The sequence below is a fragment of the Vulpes lagopus genome, chromosome 9, assembly GCF_018345385.1.
Source record: "Vulpes lagopus strain Blue_001 chromosome 9, ASM1834538v1, whole genome shotgun sequence".
NCBI lineage: Eukaryota > Metazoa > Chordata > Mammalia > Carnivora > Canidae > Vulpes > Vulpes lagopus.
The window spans coordinates 77159243-77175047 of NC_054832.1; the positions used below are offsets into that span (position 1 = coordinate 77159243).

The 15805-nt window shown below is 35.8% G+C and overlaps 1 protein-coding gene across 3 annotated transcripts in view; it reads right to left on the minus strand.

The window, feature by feature from the left end:
• Nucleotides 1-5599: 5599 nt before the first annotated feature.
• Nucleotides 5600-15805, minus strand: part of SNTG1 (syntrophin gamma 1) — a 791929-nt gene continuing 781723 nt past the window's right edge. For all 3 annotated transcript variants that reach the window (XM_041768508.1, XM_041768507.1, XM_041768509.1), the window contains one exon: nucleotides 5600-6059. In XM_041768508.1, the coding sequence (XP_041624442.1) occupies nucleotides 5901-6059 (159 nt within the window). In that variant the 3' untranslated portion in view covers nucleotides 5600-5900. The remainder of the gene's footprint in view (nucleotides 6060-15805) is intronic.

Here is a 15805-nt window from a genome sequence, read left to right on the forward strand (position 1 = left end):
ACAAAATTAAACATTTTCTTACCATATGACATGGGAACTACCCTTTTTGGTGTTTACTCAAATAATTTACAAACTTGTGTTCATATAAAAGTAAACTTGGGCACCTGGGTGGCTCAGTTGGGTTGGTTGGGTCAGTTGGGTTGGTTCAAGTTGTGATCTCAGACTCTGTGCCCTTCCTGCTCATTCTCTCTCTCAAATAAGTAAATAAATAAAATTTAAAGAAAAAAGTAAACTCACGGCAACTCTTAAATTGAAAAAAATATTACTGTGTTTTCCTTAAATGGAATCCACATTATAAAATTATGTTTCCTCCATCTCTCCATACTTGCTCATGTAAAACGTAGTCCCTGTTGTATGTCTAGAAAACTCTAAAGCTGATTAGAGGTGTCTCTGACAGAAGAAAGGTGGGATCCAGTGGGCAAAGGGCAAAGATAGTCATAGAACCCGTGTGGACACAATGAAAGGGATCAAGATTGGTATTTTCTTGAGGGAGAACATACCCAAAAGATGTTTTGCAGAGAAGTGATCTCCCAAAAGAGAGGGAATAATCTCAGAAGATTATGTACTGTACGATTCAATTTTGAAAAGGGAAAGCTATTGAGATGGAAAACAGATTGACAGTGTACAGGGGTTCGGGTTAGAAGAAGATGTTGTCTACAAAGGGGCAGTGGGGCATTTATTGGTGAGATTGAGCTACGCCGTATTTTCATCTTGGTAGTAGTGCACAATCATATCCATTTATCAAAATGTACAGAGCTGTATTCTGGAAAGTTGATAGTTTTGTATTTAAACTATAATTAATCTTAAAAATTAAAAAAAGAATATTCTTGAGTTCATGATCCCTTCAAGACACATACATAATTCTACTCATTGCTAATAGGTAGTTAGCTTTTAAAAATCCACATTTTGCTATTATTCTTTATACATTCACACAAAATACAGTTATCTACTAATTTTATATCGTGCTTTTTGAAGGAATATATTTATAGAAGCATTTAAATCCATGAACTTGTATGTCTGTATATCAACTAATTATATTTCTTTTTGTCTCTATATAAAAATAGATATATAAAAATATTTATGTATATACATAAAATGAAAATGTGTTTATAATAAATGAATGTGTTTATTTTTGTGGTTTTAAATTTTAATATAATATTTACTTTTTAACATTCTTTTAATTGCTTATTAATGACAGGCATGTACTATTTTTTTCTGCAGAGGTTTTGTTTTTTCAAAACATGAAAACAGATATAAAAAATGAGAGAGATGTTCATTTAACAAGTGGTATAGTTTAGATATCAGAATTGTTTTAATGTGATTCCTGTAATCACTCTCTTTTATGGCACTGTAATTACCTGAAAGACAACCGTGGTCTTCTCAGTTACAAACAGGCAGAGGACGATGCCCTGTGAGACCAGTCCTCTCAATGTAGTTCCAGTTTGCAGTAGACCACTGTGAAAATATCCAAGCTGTCATGTTTTCAAATATGTAAGTCTGGTTGTTTAAGTAATTTGGCAAATAGCATCTTTCTTCCATCTTTAGGGCCTTTAGGGGCCAAATGTCTAATCTTCGTAAATATTGACGAACCAGAGCAGATCACATCCCCAAAGATTTGCACCCCAGGCTGACAGCTCTTATTTGCCCGTTTGTTGCGGTTAAGATCCTCAGAATCATTCTCTAAACACATGTGAAAATTATAAATCAAACCCAAGAAGTAAAAATGCAAATAGTAAAAAGTATTTGTTTTTATTTTCCAATATGCTTCATTAAAAAAGGTAGTTTTATTAGTAGTACATTAATGAACTTAAAGAATGAAGTGACAATTTTGTGTCACAGATATTAATTTACATTTTACAAACATCCACCAAAACAATTAAAAATGAAATAAATATATTTACATTTTATATTTCTGGTATTTTCATTGCATTTTTAATATATATAAAATATATAACATTTATCATATTTTATTTATCCTCAAAAGCAACTTCAAATGTGCAAATAAGTGAATTATGATTTTAAAGTATTAAGGAATAAGAATAAATCATAAATAAGAGTTTTAGAGGTATGAATAAAGCAATTCCTTAAGAAGAGCTCATGAGTACAGCACTATTAAGAGTAGCAAAATGTTTGTTACTAATATTGGAACATATACACTTACCTTAAAAGTTAAGCACAAAGATCATCCTTGTGCTTTTAAAGCTTCTCCACTTGCTGATTTCTAGCAGTAATTCTAAATAATTGTTAGGATTATTACTTTTCCATAATAATAAATCAAGCTTCTCTCAAACCCAGCATTCAATGTAAACAAAGTTTATATAACAAGCTTTGTCATTGTAAATGAGGGAAATGTTGATCTATAAACCAATGCACCTAAAGGAAAATTTCTCTTACACAATTAATATGAACTTGATATTTATTTCCAAGTAATTACTTTTCTTCCAGCTTAACGACAGTTTTGTGAGCAAAGACTTTAAAACTCTAAGTTGGTACCTGCCTGAAAAATGAGCAAGGATGACGAGCTGATTATTTTCCCTTTAAAATAGTGTTGGATGGTAAATGGAGGAGTACACATTACACTTACGTTATCTTAAAGTATTTCTGAAATAAATATTTGTTGCAGTATAACAAATCAAAAATGCCCCTGCTTTAATATACTTCAGCTTAAATGAATTGTTATTCTTTATCAGGAAAAATACATTATTATAGTAGTTAGCAAATATTTCAAATGATATTTGAACTCCCTTCTCTGACCTAAGTACCTATAATATTCCCTTTGATCTTGCACTATGTACACTATAATGAATCCTTTAATGTGTGTGTGTGTGTATATATATATATATACGTATATACGTATATATATACGTATATACGTATAATACGTATACATTTATATACGTATATATATATATACACACACAGGTGTATGTGTATATATATGTGTGTGTGTGTATATATATATATGTATAATGTGTACACACACACACACACACACACATACACACATATCCCAAGGCACTGGAGGGGTTAACACATAATTAAGCATTCTGCTATTAAAATGTGCTCTAGTACAAACTAGGATTTCATGAATAAATCTCATGCAGCTAAACATAAATTACATGAGAAATAGAGATTTATCTGTTTTGTTCATATTTAATCTTTCTCATTCAAATACTCCAAGTTATAACAAATGACAGTGGCTAATCATTCCACTGCAAAGGAAAGTGTTAAATACTATTTGGTAACTGATGAGCATCAGAGTGATATTTTTCTAATAGATAGGTGCTCCGCTAATGTTAAGTAGTAATTTAGGCCTGTTAGTTTTTTATCAATGGTATCAAAAATAAACACCATAATATATTACCATAAATTTTAATTCAAGCTACAATTTACAGTGTAAATTTAAAGTGTATTAAATATATGTATTTTAAATATATTATTCTAATATAATTTGTGGGTAGCATTTTATTATATACATATACACATATATGTGTGTGTGTGTGTTGTACAAGGAGATATATATACCCATACATATCTCATTGTGCACCTTTTCCTTCATCATACCCAGCTAGAAGATTTTTATAATATAACAAAAAGGATATTTAATTACTCTTTTTTGTGTATTTAAAATGGAGCTTTTAGAAAATCTGACATTAGTTATTAAAAATGATTATGTAACACATATATAAGATTTTAAAACTATTTTTTTTCCATTTGGCTAACTAGCCCATTTCGTATTAACTGTAGACTAGACTATCACACTGCAGACACATAAATGTTGCCCCAATGTGGGGCACCATAATACAGCTGTAGTTCATAGTAGAGATTCCATAATGAAGTAGCTACTACTCCTTCTGATCCTAAGGTACCTGCCTCCCTTTGCTTTTCCCCTGTAGACTCAACAGAGGCTTACTAAAGCCTGCTTTTGGTCAACTTCTGACTTTAGAATGACTGTTCTATTTGGTGAATATATGGTAAATGATAATTCCACAGTGTCATCCCAGTTAAGAATATATATTAATTTTATGATTAAGATAAAATATATTAAAAGTATGTCGTGTCCAATTAGCCATAGTTTCTTGAATAAGGTGACCTAGACCCAACTTAACTCTTGCCAGGTACAATTATGAACCTTCACTTTTTTTTTTCAATTTAACCAGACACAACATTAATTCATAATTTATGGTGATTATGGAAATAGTTTGACAAATTTTCAAGTATGTTGATCATGTGTCCTTTTGGCAAATAATTTTGTTTCCTTCTCAAGTAACTTTTTTTTCCTACTTAAAAAAGAAAATCAAGCCACTTTATTAGATATTTCATTATCTTCACAAGGAATTGTCCAATGTCTGATTTAAGTTGGAAACGTGGGCAGTCCCGGTGGCCCAGCGGTTTAGCACCCTCTTCACTCCAGGGTGTGATCCTGGATACACGGGATCGAGTCCCACTTCAGGCATCCGGTATGGAGCCTCCTTCTCTCTCTGCCAATCTCTCTCTCTCTCTTTGTGTGTGTCTCTCATGAATAAATAAATAAAATCTTAAAAAAAAAATAAGTTGGAAACATGTGTGTTAATAACAACAATAAAGTAATTTCTTTTCTTTTTTTTCTTTTTTTTTTTTTTTTTGTAGGCAGCTGGTTGTTTAAAAGCAGATCTCAGTACAGCTGTAGTAAAGGACAGAGAATGTTTTCCACACTAAACAAATGATTATATAATACCTGGTATCTGAGTCATGTATACATACCTCTGATGCTTTCAAATTCCCAGGCTCTTTTTATTTACTAAGACAAGATAACTAAAATGACCCACATAGGTTGCCATTATAGAATCACTTTTTATGATATGATAAGTTAGAAATTTAAAATTTTATTTTCATATCTCACCTTATTTTCTCATAAAATATTACTAAAATGGGAAAATGTCATTTACCTGAAATAAGTAAAACTTTGAGACTACCCTCTAAGATCATTTCAGTCCATGATTAACTAGTAGAGTTAGGATTACAAAGAATTGTTTCACACATCACATTTTTTATATTATTTTCACTACAAAAGCTTTTGGGGTCACTGAAAATTTATGAAACTTTAATTTGATAATAAATTCCATTAAGTAAGTATAAATCTCCTTAAATGAAGGAAAGAATAAGAGGTTCATGAATGTTATCTTTGTGGTTAAATTAACACATTTCAGCATATTTGGTTGACAGTAGCAGCGATAAAACGTTGGTATCAGTGATTAAGGAAAAGTAGTACATTTTACATTGTGACTATCATAGAATTGATATATTTATTCTTTTGAAAATGTTAGGAATAGCTGACAATAAGATAAACAAAATTGGAGTGCCAGTGTCATATCACAGAATGAGAATACAAGGAAAAAATCTGCATCAGCAAATTAAAGTGCATTCTTCATTGATGAACTTTCTGCATGCTTTTTTCCTTGCTGCCATGTTTTTTTTTTTTTTTTTTTTTCCTTCTTTATATCACTCGTAATTCAATGATAGGGCATTAGTTCATGATCTGGCCCAACATGTATTTGTCATACAAAATAATCTAAAATACAGAAATAACCATTTAAGTGGTATTTTTATTTATAGGTAGCTTACAATTTTTATATTATTTACATACTTTGAATCATTCATTCTTTTGTCTTCACTTTCAATGAAATACTGGTACAAATGGGCTGAGTGAGAACAAGCAGTTATGTTCATTTAAAATTATTCACAACTGTCTTCCAAAAGAGAAGCGCTTTTGAGATTCCTCATGACCTTGTTTTCTGCTGAAATTTCAAACTGAATTCACTGTTGACTTGGTGATACCATTGTTTTTCCAGGGTCTAAACTGAAGACTATGTTTATTCTGGTTCTATAGTCATGGTAAGTGGCAATGCAAGCTCAGAACGTCAGGTTGTATACTTTGCTCTGCTTGTAGTACCAGAGCTGGCAGCAGTGGAAGCAGCAGTCTGATTGCCTAAATAAAGAGGGTCCAAACAAGCTACTTTGGCAGCAAAGAATGAATGAATGCAGTGAAGAACAGCAAACAGATTTGAGAACTCCAGCTCCTGAAAGAGAAAAAGAAATGCTTCAGATAAAATAAAAGTCAAATTCTCTTTAAAAACTGGTAATAACTAGACAGTTAATAATGAGTTATTTTTTCAAGCTCAATGAACATAATTTAAATCAGTTAATTATATCAAATTGCAGAAACTGTAGGCATTTTGTTCAATATGTAAATTTTATATGTATTGCAGATGTACTCAAAACATGGTAGTCTAAGAGCTAGAAATACTAAGCATTCGTATTATCATTTCTGTATTGATAAATGCTGGATAGAAATATATCTGGCCAGAATAAAATTTCATTATTGATAAAGTACAAAAAATGGGAGTAGCTTAAGCCTATTTTTAATCTCTTCCTACGCATTTCAAATGATAAATTTGGATTGAAATAATTTAAAAAATATTCTTCATTATTATCTAGAATAAGTTACAATTTACCATAAGACACTGAATATGAAATGCTGAAAGCAGGGAGTTTATGAATGTTTATGGCACTAGGAGCCAAATGGTTCAGTTCTAAAGTATAATGCATACATTAATTTTAAATGTAATTAATTTTAATTGTTGTATTTGTTTAAATTTTTTGTACTTGGTGGTTAAAAAAAAATCAACCAAGGCCCACTAATTGTTTGGATTTGTTATTATTATTATTTAAATTCAATTTGCCAATATATAGTACATCATTAGTTTCAGATATAATTTTGAATAATTCATCATTTGTGTATAACACCAGATGCTCATCCTGTCATATGCCCTCCTTAATGGCTGTCACCAAGTTACCCTACCCCCTTTCAGCAACCATCGTTTGTTTCCCAGAGTTGACTCTCTCATTATGCTGAGTCAAATAAGTCAATTGGAGAAAGACAATTAAATGGTTTCATTCGTATGTGAAATATAAGAAAACATGCAAGGGACCATAAGAGAAGGAGAGGAAACTGAATGGATTTTTTTAAAATAGGTTTTCCATTTGAATCCTTAAGGAAATTTGTAGCCCACATTGAAAAAAAAAATAGGAAAAATTTTTGTTTTTTTCAAACCACAAATAATGTCAGACTAGCAGTAATATCCTGAGGTGATGGTCAGGATAGACTTTAAAAGCTGACCTCATCCTTGGTGATGAGGTATGGAAAACCATCAATAGTCCCATAAAATGTTTTAATTCCAAGAGGATTGAGAGAAGACACATACATGTGCTTAATGAAGTCTATATGATAAACATATCACAAAGAGGATAACCAGAGGGTAATAAACCATGTGAAATTGCTGACAAAGTTGTTGCTATATCATTCATATTTATAATAAAGCATATAGAATCACACTTGATGTGTACATTAGTAATAGTGTTTGAAATCTGTCATATGTCACAATGGAAAACAATATAAAATATCTATTCAACTGGAACATATTGCGGTATGTGCAATGCACCAGGAAACTAAGTAAAATAATTCACCTTCAGAATATTTTCTCAGATCATGCAATAAAAGTACAATAGAGCACAGCATAAATTCACTCACAGTTCTGTACAACATAAATAAAATACTTATGCTGTCTCAGTAATCCCCTTCAGAACATCAGTATTTTATAGTTTCCATAGCAAATGTTGACTTATTCTAGAGAGCAGTGAAGATTTAACTATTCTGAATGCCTAAAATATTTCAGTCTAAAAATGATTTTAGTTATTCCATCATAATGTTTTCAGGAGCTTCACTTTTGACAACCCACTTCAGTGGCAGTATATGTTACTTGTCAACTAGCAGTATCTCTCTTGCCTTAGCCCTGAAGGCCCCTACTCTCCCTTCATTCTTTGTTCTGCCAGTTTATGTCACCTGCAGATTTCAAAATACTTTTGATATCAACCCATAAGTCCATTTGATATGAAAAGGGTGGTAGGAAAGGTTTTGGAAAATATGGGACGTGTCTACGTACTGTTAAAAAAGAAAACTACAAAAAAAACTAGCAATTCATTCTTGGTAAAGGGGAAAATATTTGGAATATTGCAAGGAGGCAAAAGTATAAAAAAGTTTTCTCAAAAATAAATCTGCTGGAGGACGGCGGAAGAGTAGGGTCCCCAAGTCACCTGTACCCACCAAATTACCTAGATAACCTTCAAATCATCCTGAAAATCAATGAATTCGGCCTGAGATTTAAAGAGAGACCAGCTGGAATGCTACAGTGAGAGGAGTTCGCGCTTCTATCAAGGCAGGAAGACGGGGAAAAAGAAATAAAGACACAAAAGGCCTCCAAGGGGTGGGGCCCCGCGAGGAGCCAGGCTGAGGCCGGGGCGAGTGTCCCCAGGACAGGAGAGCCCCGTCCCGGAGGAGCAGGAGCTGCACCAACCTTCCCCGCGGAAAGGCCTCCCGGGGAATTGGAGCAGGACCCAGGAGGGCGGGGATGCCCTCGGGCTCCGGGGACACTAACAGGCACCTGCGCCCCGGGGACAGGCAGAGGCCGGGAGGGCCCAGGACAGCAAGGACGCTCCTGCCCCAGCTGAGCAGATCAGCGGCCCCCCCCGGGAGCCCCCAGGCCCTGCAGACGGAGAGCCCCGGAGCTACTGCGGGAGCTGACTCCAGGGCTGCAGAGCTGGCCCCGCCACTGCGGTTGTTCCTCCTGGGGCCTCACGGGGTGAACAACCCCACTGAGCCCTGCACCAGGCAGGGGCAGAGCAGCTCCCCCAAGTGCTGACACCTGAGAATCAGCACAACAGGCCCCTCCCCCAGAAGACCAGAGAGAGGGACCAGTTCCAGGGGAAGTCAAGGGACTTAAAGTATACAGAATCAGAGGATACTCCCCGGTGGTTTTTGTTTTGTTTTGTTTTGTTTTCTGTTTTTTTTTGTTGTTGTTGTTGCTGTTGTTTGTTTGTTTGTTTTTCTTTTTTTGCTTTTTGATTTCTGTTTGCTTCCCCAACCCTTTTTTCCCTTTCTTTCTCTTTTTCTTCTCTTTTTTTCTTTTTTCTCCTTTTTTTCTTTTTTCTTTTTCTCTTTTCTTTCCTTCTTTCTCTCCTCTCTTTTTCTCCTTTTCCAAATTCAACTTGTTTTTGACCACTCTGCACTGAGCAAAATGACTAGAAGGAAAACCTCACCTCCAAAGAAAGAATCAGAAACAGTCCTCTCTCCCACAGAGTTACATAATCTGGATTACAATTCAATGTCAGAAAACCAATTCAGAAGCACTATTATACAGCTACTGGAGGCTCTAGAAAAAAGCATAAAGGACTCAACAGACTTCATGACTACAGAATTTAGATCCAATCAGGCAGAAATTAAAAATCAATTGAATGAGATGCAATCCAAGCTAGAAGTCCTAACGACGAGGGTTAACGAGGTGGAAGAACGAGTGAGTGACATAGAAGACAAGTTGATGGCAAAGAGGGAAACTGAGGAAAAAAGAGACAAACAATTAAAAGATGATGAGGATGGATTAAGGGAAATAAATGACAGCCTGAGGAAGAAAAACTATGTTTAATTGGGGTTTCCGAGGGCGCTGAAAGGGCCAGAGGGCCAGAATATGTATGTGAACAAATCATAGCTGAAAACTCTCCTAATCTGGGAAGGGAAACAGGCATTCAGATCCAGGAAATAGAGAGAGCCCCCCCGAAAATCAATAAAAACCGTTCAACACCTCGACATTTAATAGTGAAGCTTGAAATTTCCAAAGATAAAGAGAAGATCCTTAAACCAGCAAGAGACAAGAAATCCCTCACTTTTATGGGGAGGAATATTAGGGTAACAGCAGACCTCTCCACAGAGACCTGGCAGGCCAGAAAGGGCTGGCAGGATATATTCAGGGTCCTAAATGAGAAGAACATGCAACCAAGAATACTTTATCCAGAAAGGCTTTCATTCAGAATGGAAGGAGAGATAAAGAGCTTCCAATACAGGCAGGAGCTGAAGGAATATATGACCTCCAAACCAGCTCTGCAAGAAATTTTAAGGGAGACTCTTAAAATTCCCCTTTAAGAAGAAGTTCAGTGGAAAATCCACAAAAACAAGGACTGAATAGATATGATGACACTAAACTCATATCTTTCAATAGTGACTCCGAACATGAACGGGCTTAATGACCCCATCAAAAGGTGCAGGGTCTCAGACTGCATAAAAAAGCAGGACCCATCTATTTGCTGTCTCCAAGAGACTCATTTTAGACATAAGGACACCTAAAGCCTGAAAATAAAAGGTTGGAGAACCATTTACCATTCAAATGGTCTTCAAAAGAAAGCAGGGGTAGCCATCCTTATATCAGATAAACTAAAATTTACCCCGAAGACTGTAGTGAGAGATGAAGAGGGACACTATCTCATACTTAAAGGATCTATCCAACAAGAGGACTTAAAGATCCTCAATATACATGCCGCGAATGTGGGAGCTGCCAAATATATCAATCAATTAATAACCAAAGTCAAGAAATACTTAGATAATAATACACTTATACTTGGTGACTTCAATGTAGCTCTTTCTACACTTGATAGGTCTTGTAAACACGACATCTCCAAAGAAACGGGAGCGATAAACCATTAGCCAGCCTTATTAAAAAGAAGAGAGAGAAGACTCAAATTAATAAAATCATGAATGAGAAAGGAGAGATCACTACCAACACCAAGGAAATACAAATGATTTTAAAAACATATTATGAACAGCTCTACGCCAATAAATTAGGAAATCTAGAAGAAATGGACGCATTCCTGGAAAGCCACAAACTACAAAAACTGGAGCAGGAAGAAATAGAAAATCTGAACAGGCCAATAACCAGGGAGGAAATTGAAGCAGTCACCTCCAAGACACAAAAGTCCAGGGCCAGATGGCTTCCCTGGGGAATTCTATCAAACGTTTAAAGAATAAACCATACCTATTCTACTAAAGCTGTTTGGAAAGATAGAAAGAGATGGAGTACTTCCAAATTCATTCTATGAGGCCAGCATCACCTTAATATCAAAACCAGACAAAGACCCCACCAAAAAGGAGAATTACAGACCAATATCACTGATGAACATGGATGCAAAAATTCTCAACAAGATACTAGCCAATAGGATCCAACAGTATATGAAGAAAATTATTCATCATGACCAAGTAGGATTTATCCCTGGGACACAAGGCTGGTTCAACACTCGTAAAATAATCAATGTGATTCATCATATCAGCAAGAGAAAATCCAAGAACCATATGATCCTCTTATTAGAGAGGCAGAGAAAGCATTTGACAAAATACAGCATCCATTCCTGATCACAACTCTTCAGAGTGTAGGGATAGAGGAAACTTTCCTCACCATCTTAAAATCCATCTTTGAAAAGCCCACAGCAAATATCATTCTCAGTGGGGAAGCACTGGGAGCCTTTCCCCTAAGATCAGGAACAAGACAGGGATGTCCACTCTCACCACTGCTACCCAACATAGTACTGGAAGCCCTCGCCTCAGCAATCAGACAACAAAAAGACATTAAAGGCATTCAAATTGGCAAAGAAGAAGTCAAACTCTCTCTCTTCGCCGATGACATGATACTCTACATAGAAAACCCAAAAGCCTCCACCCCAAGATTGCTAGAACTCATACAGCAATTTGGTAGCATGGCAAGATACAAAATCAATGCCCAGAAATCAGTGGCATTTCTATACACTAACAATGAGACTGAAGAAAGAGAAATTCAGGAGTCAATCCCATTTACAATTGCACCCAAAAGCATAAGATACCTCGGAATAAACCTAACCAAAGAGGTCAAGGATCTATACCCTAAAAACTATAGAACACTTCTGAAAGAAATTGAGGAAGACACAAAGAGATGGAAAAAATATTCCATGCTCATGGATTGGCAGAATTAATATTGTGAAAATGTCAATGTTACCCAGGGCAATTTACACGTTTAAAGCAATCCCTATCAAAATACCATGGACTTTCTTCAGAGAGTTGGAACAAATTATTTTAAGATTTGTGTGGAATCAGAAAAGACCCCGAATAGCCAGGGGAATTTTAAAAAAGAAAACCATAGCTGGGGGCATCACAATGCCAGATTTCAGGTTGTACTACAAAGCTGTGGTCATCAAGACGGTGTTGTACTGGCACAAAAACAGACACATAGATCAATGGAACCGAATAGAGAACCCAGAAGTGGGCCCTCAACTCTATGGTCAACTTCTATTTGATAAAGGAGGAAAGACTATCCACTGGAAGAAAGACAGTCTCTTCAGTAAACGGTGCTGGGAAAATTGGACATCCACATGCAGAAGAATGAAACTGGACCACTCTCTTTCACCATACACAAAGATAAACTCAAAATGGATGAAAGATCTAAACGTGATACCAGAGTCCATCAAAATCCTAGAGGAGAACACAGGCAACGCCCTTTTTGAACTCAGCCAAAGTAACTTCTTGCAAGATACATTCACGAAGGCAAAAGAAACAGAAGCAAAAATGAACTATTGGGACTTCATCAAGATAAGAAGCTTTCGCACAGCAAAGGGTACAGTCAACAAAACTAAAAGACAACCTACAGAATGGGAGAAGAGATTTGCAAATGACATATCAGGTAAAGGGCTAGTTTCCAAGATCTATAAAGAACTTATTAAACGAAACACCAAAGAAACAAACAATCCAATCATGAAATGGGCAAAAGACATGAAGAGAAATCTCACAGAGGAAGACATGGACATGGCCAACTCGCACATGAGAAAATGCTCCGCATCACTGGCCATCAGGGAAATACAAATCAAAACCACAATGAGATCCCACCTCACCCCAGTGAGAATGGGGAAAATTAACAAGGCAGGAAACCACAAATGTTGGAGAGGATGTGGAGAAAGGGGAACCCTCTTACACTGTTGGTGGGAATGTGACCTGGTGCAGCCACTCTGGAAAACTGTGTGGAGGTTCCTCAAAGAGTTAAAAATAGACCTGCCCTACGACCCAGCAATTGCACTGTTGGGGATTTACCCCAAAGATGCAGATGCAATGAAACGTCGGGACACCTGCACCCCGATGTTTCTAGCAGCAATGTCCACAATAGCCAAACCGTGGAAGGAGCCTCGGTGTCCATCAAAAGATGAATGAATAAGGAAGATGTGGTTCCTGTATATAATGGGATATTCCTCAGCCATTAGAAACGACAAATACCCACCATTTGCTTCAACGTGGATGGACCTGGAGGGTATTATGCTGAGTGAAGTAAGTCAATTGGAGAAGGACAAACATTATATGGTCTCATTCATTTGGGGAATATAAATAATAGTGAAAGGGAACAGAAGGGAAGGGAGAAGAAATGGGTAGGAAATATCAGAATGGGAGACAGAACATGAAGACTCCTAAGTCTGGGAAACGAACTAGGGGTGGTGGAAGGGGAGGAGGGCAGAGGGTGGGGGTGACTGGGTGGCAGGCACTGAGGGGGGCACTTGACAGGATGAGCACTGGGTGTTATTCTGTATGTTGGCAAATTGGACACCCATAAAAATAAATTTATTATTAATAAAATTTTAAAAAAATGCTACATTTTTATTAATTTGGAGATTACACCTTAGTTATCAAAATAGGTATCAACTTACATAGAATTTTTTAGAAAGATTATATTTTCAATTATTCATACATTATAAATTATATAGGTTGGCACTGTAAAATTTTTACACTTTTTTTTTCCAGGGGAGTTAGTGGTGACAGGAAATAATAGGTAAGAAAGAAAGGAGGCAGAGATGTCTTCAAGTTTGGTTCTTGATTCCAATGTCAACTCATCTTTCCTGTCTCAACGGTCAGTTTTGGCAACTATACCCCTTCTTGGAGTTTCAATTATCAAATATATACGTGATATAAAAATGAATAATATATATTATTATATCATATATATGTGACATATATATGAGGAATATGTATTACTCATTTTAATATATCACATATATATTACATTTTAAAATATGTTTCCTAGACCTACATGTCCATCTATCTGCTGAGCATCCACAATGACATCCATCAAAGTATTTGCCATCTCCTTGTAATAAAGCTCTTCTCAACCCTATAAATCTTTTTTTTTATCTTTTTTTTTTTTTTAATTAACTTTTATTGGTGTTTAATTTACCAACATACAGAAAAACACCCAGTGCTCATCCCGTCAAGTGTCCACCTCAGTGCCCGTCACCCATTCCCCTCCAACACCCGCCCTCCTCCCCTTCCACCACCCCTAGTTCGTTTCCCCGAGTTAGGAGTCTTTATGTTCTGTCTCCCTTCCTGATATTTCCCAACATTTCTTTTCCCTTCCTTTATATTCCCTTTCACTATTATTCATATTCCCCAAATGAATGAGAACATACACTGTTTGTCCTTCTCCGATTGACTTATTTCACTCAGCATAATACCCTCCAGTTCCATCCACGTTGAAGCAAATGGTTCAACCCTATAAATCTAACTAATTATAAATTCTCTTCAAAATGTAATCAATCAATTCATTCATTCATTCATTCATTCAATGAATACTTATTGAGTGCTTAGTATGCATTTAGTCTTATTCTTTTTTTTTTTTTTTTTTTTAATTTATGATAGTCACAGAGAGAGAGAGGCAGAGACACAGGCAGAGGAAGAAGCAGGCTCCATGCACCGGGAGCCTGATGTGGGATTCGATCCCGGGTCTCCAGGATCGCGCCCTGGGCCAAAGGCAGGCGCCAAACCTCTGCGCCACTCAGGGATCCCCATTTAGTCTTATTCTAACCAGAAAGACATAAGTGGTGAGCAAAACAGAAAAAAAAAAAAAAGAAAAGAAAGTTCTCATGGGACTTCAAATCTAGTGGCAAAAGACAAAATGTAAGGGTATAAATAAATTAAATATTGTTGAATATATTTATAAGTACAGTCAAGAAAATAAAACAGAGAAGAGAGAAAAGAGTGTAGAAGGGACTGCAAGATGGGTAAATCTTCATTGGCATGTGTACAAAATCTGAAATGGACAAAGGAATAAATAATTTGAATGTCCATAAAAAAAAAAAAATCCAGGCAGATGTGTAATTTCAAAGGCCCTGCCTGACATAAAGACATTCTAGGAGAGTTTGAGTTAAAGCAAGGGGTTATTGTGGGTGGATTAGAAGTAATTAAGGAGTAATTAATAGGAAATGAAGTCAAAGAAGTAACGCAGGTCAGAATTTGGAGTTACATTGGACTATTCAATGAGTTTTACTCTGAGTGACATGGAAAGCCACAGGAGGTTTTTGAGCAGAGAAGTGACAAGAATTGACATAAGACTTAAAATTATAATTCAGAGAAATCGTAATTCTGAGCTTTTTGGAAATAAAATTGAAAGAAGGAGAGAAGTTATAATGTTTTCAATAAGGAAAGGTGTGGAGTTTGAAAGTAAAGTTGATTCAAGGATGATTCCAAAATATTTGATGGAGGAGAGTGTGAGGAGAGAGTTGTCATTTACTAAAATGGGGGAATTATGAAAAAAGCAGGTTTGACATGAAATACCAAAATACCATTTTGGTTTAGAAATGTTACATTTGAGAGCATATCAGAATTACAAGGAGAAGTATATAACTGTATATATTAGTGCAGACTTAAAGGAAAAATCAAAGTTGGGCATAAAATTTAGGATGCACTGGTATATGGATAAAATAAAGAATAAACCTGTGGTCTAAGTGACAAGATTAATGTGTGGAGGGTATGTAGAAAAAAAGGATTAAGGACTAATCCTGGGGATCCTACAGTATAAAATATAGGAAAAGATAGGGAAGAACCAGCAAAGAAAACAGAACAGTAGTTGCCAGAGAAGAGAGATAGACAAAACAGGGAGTC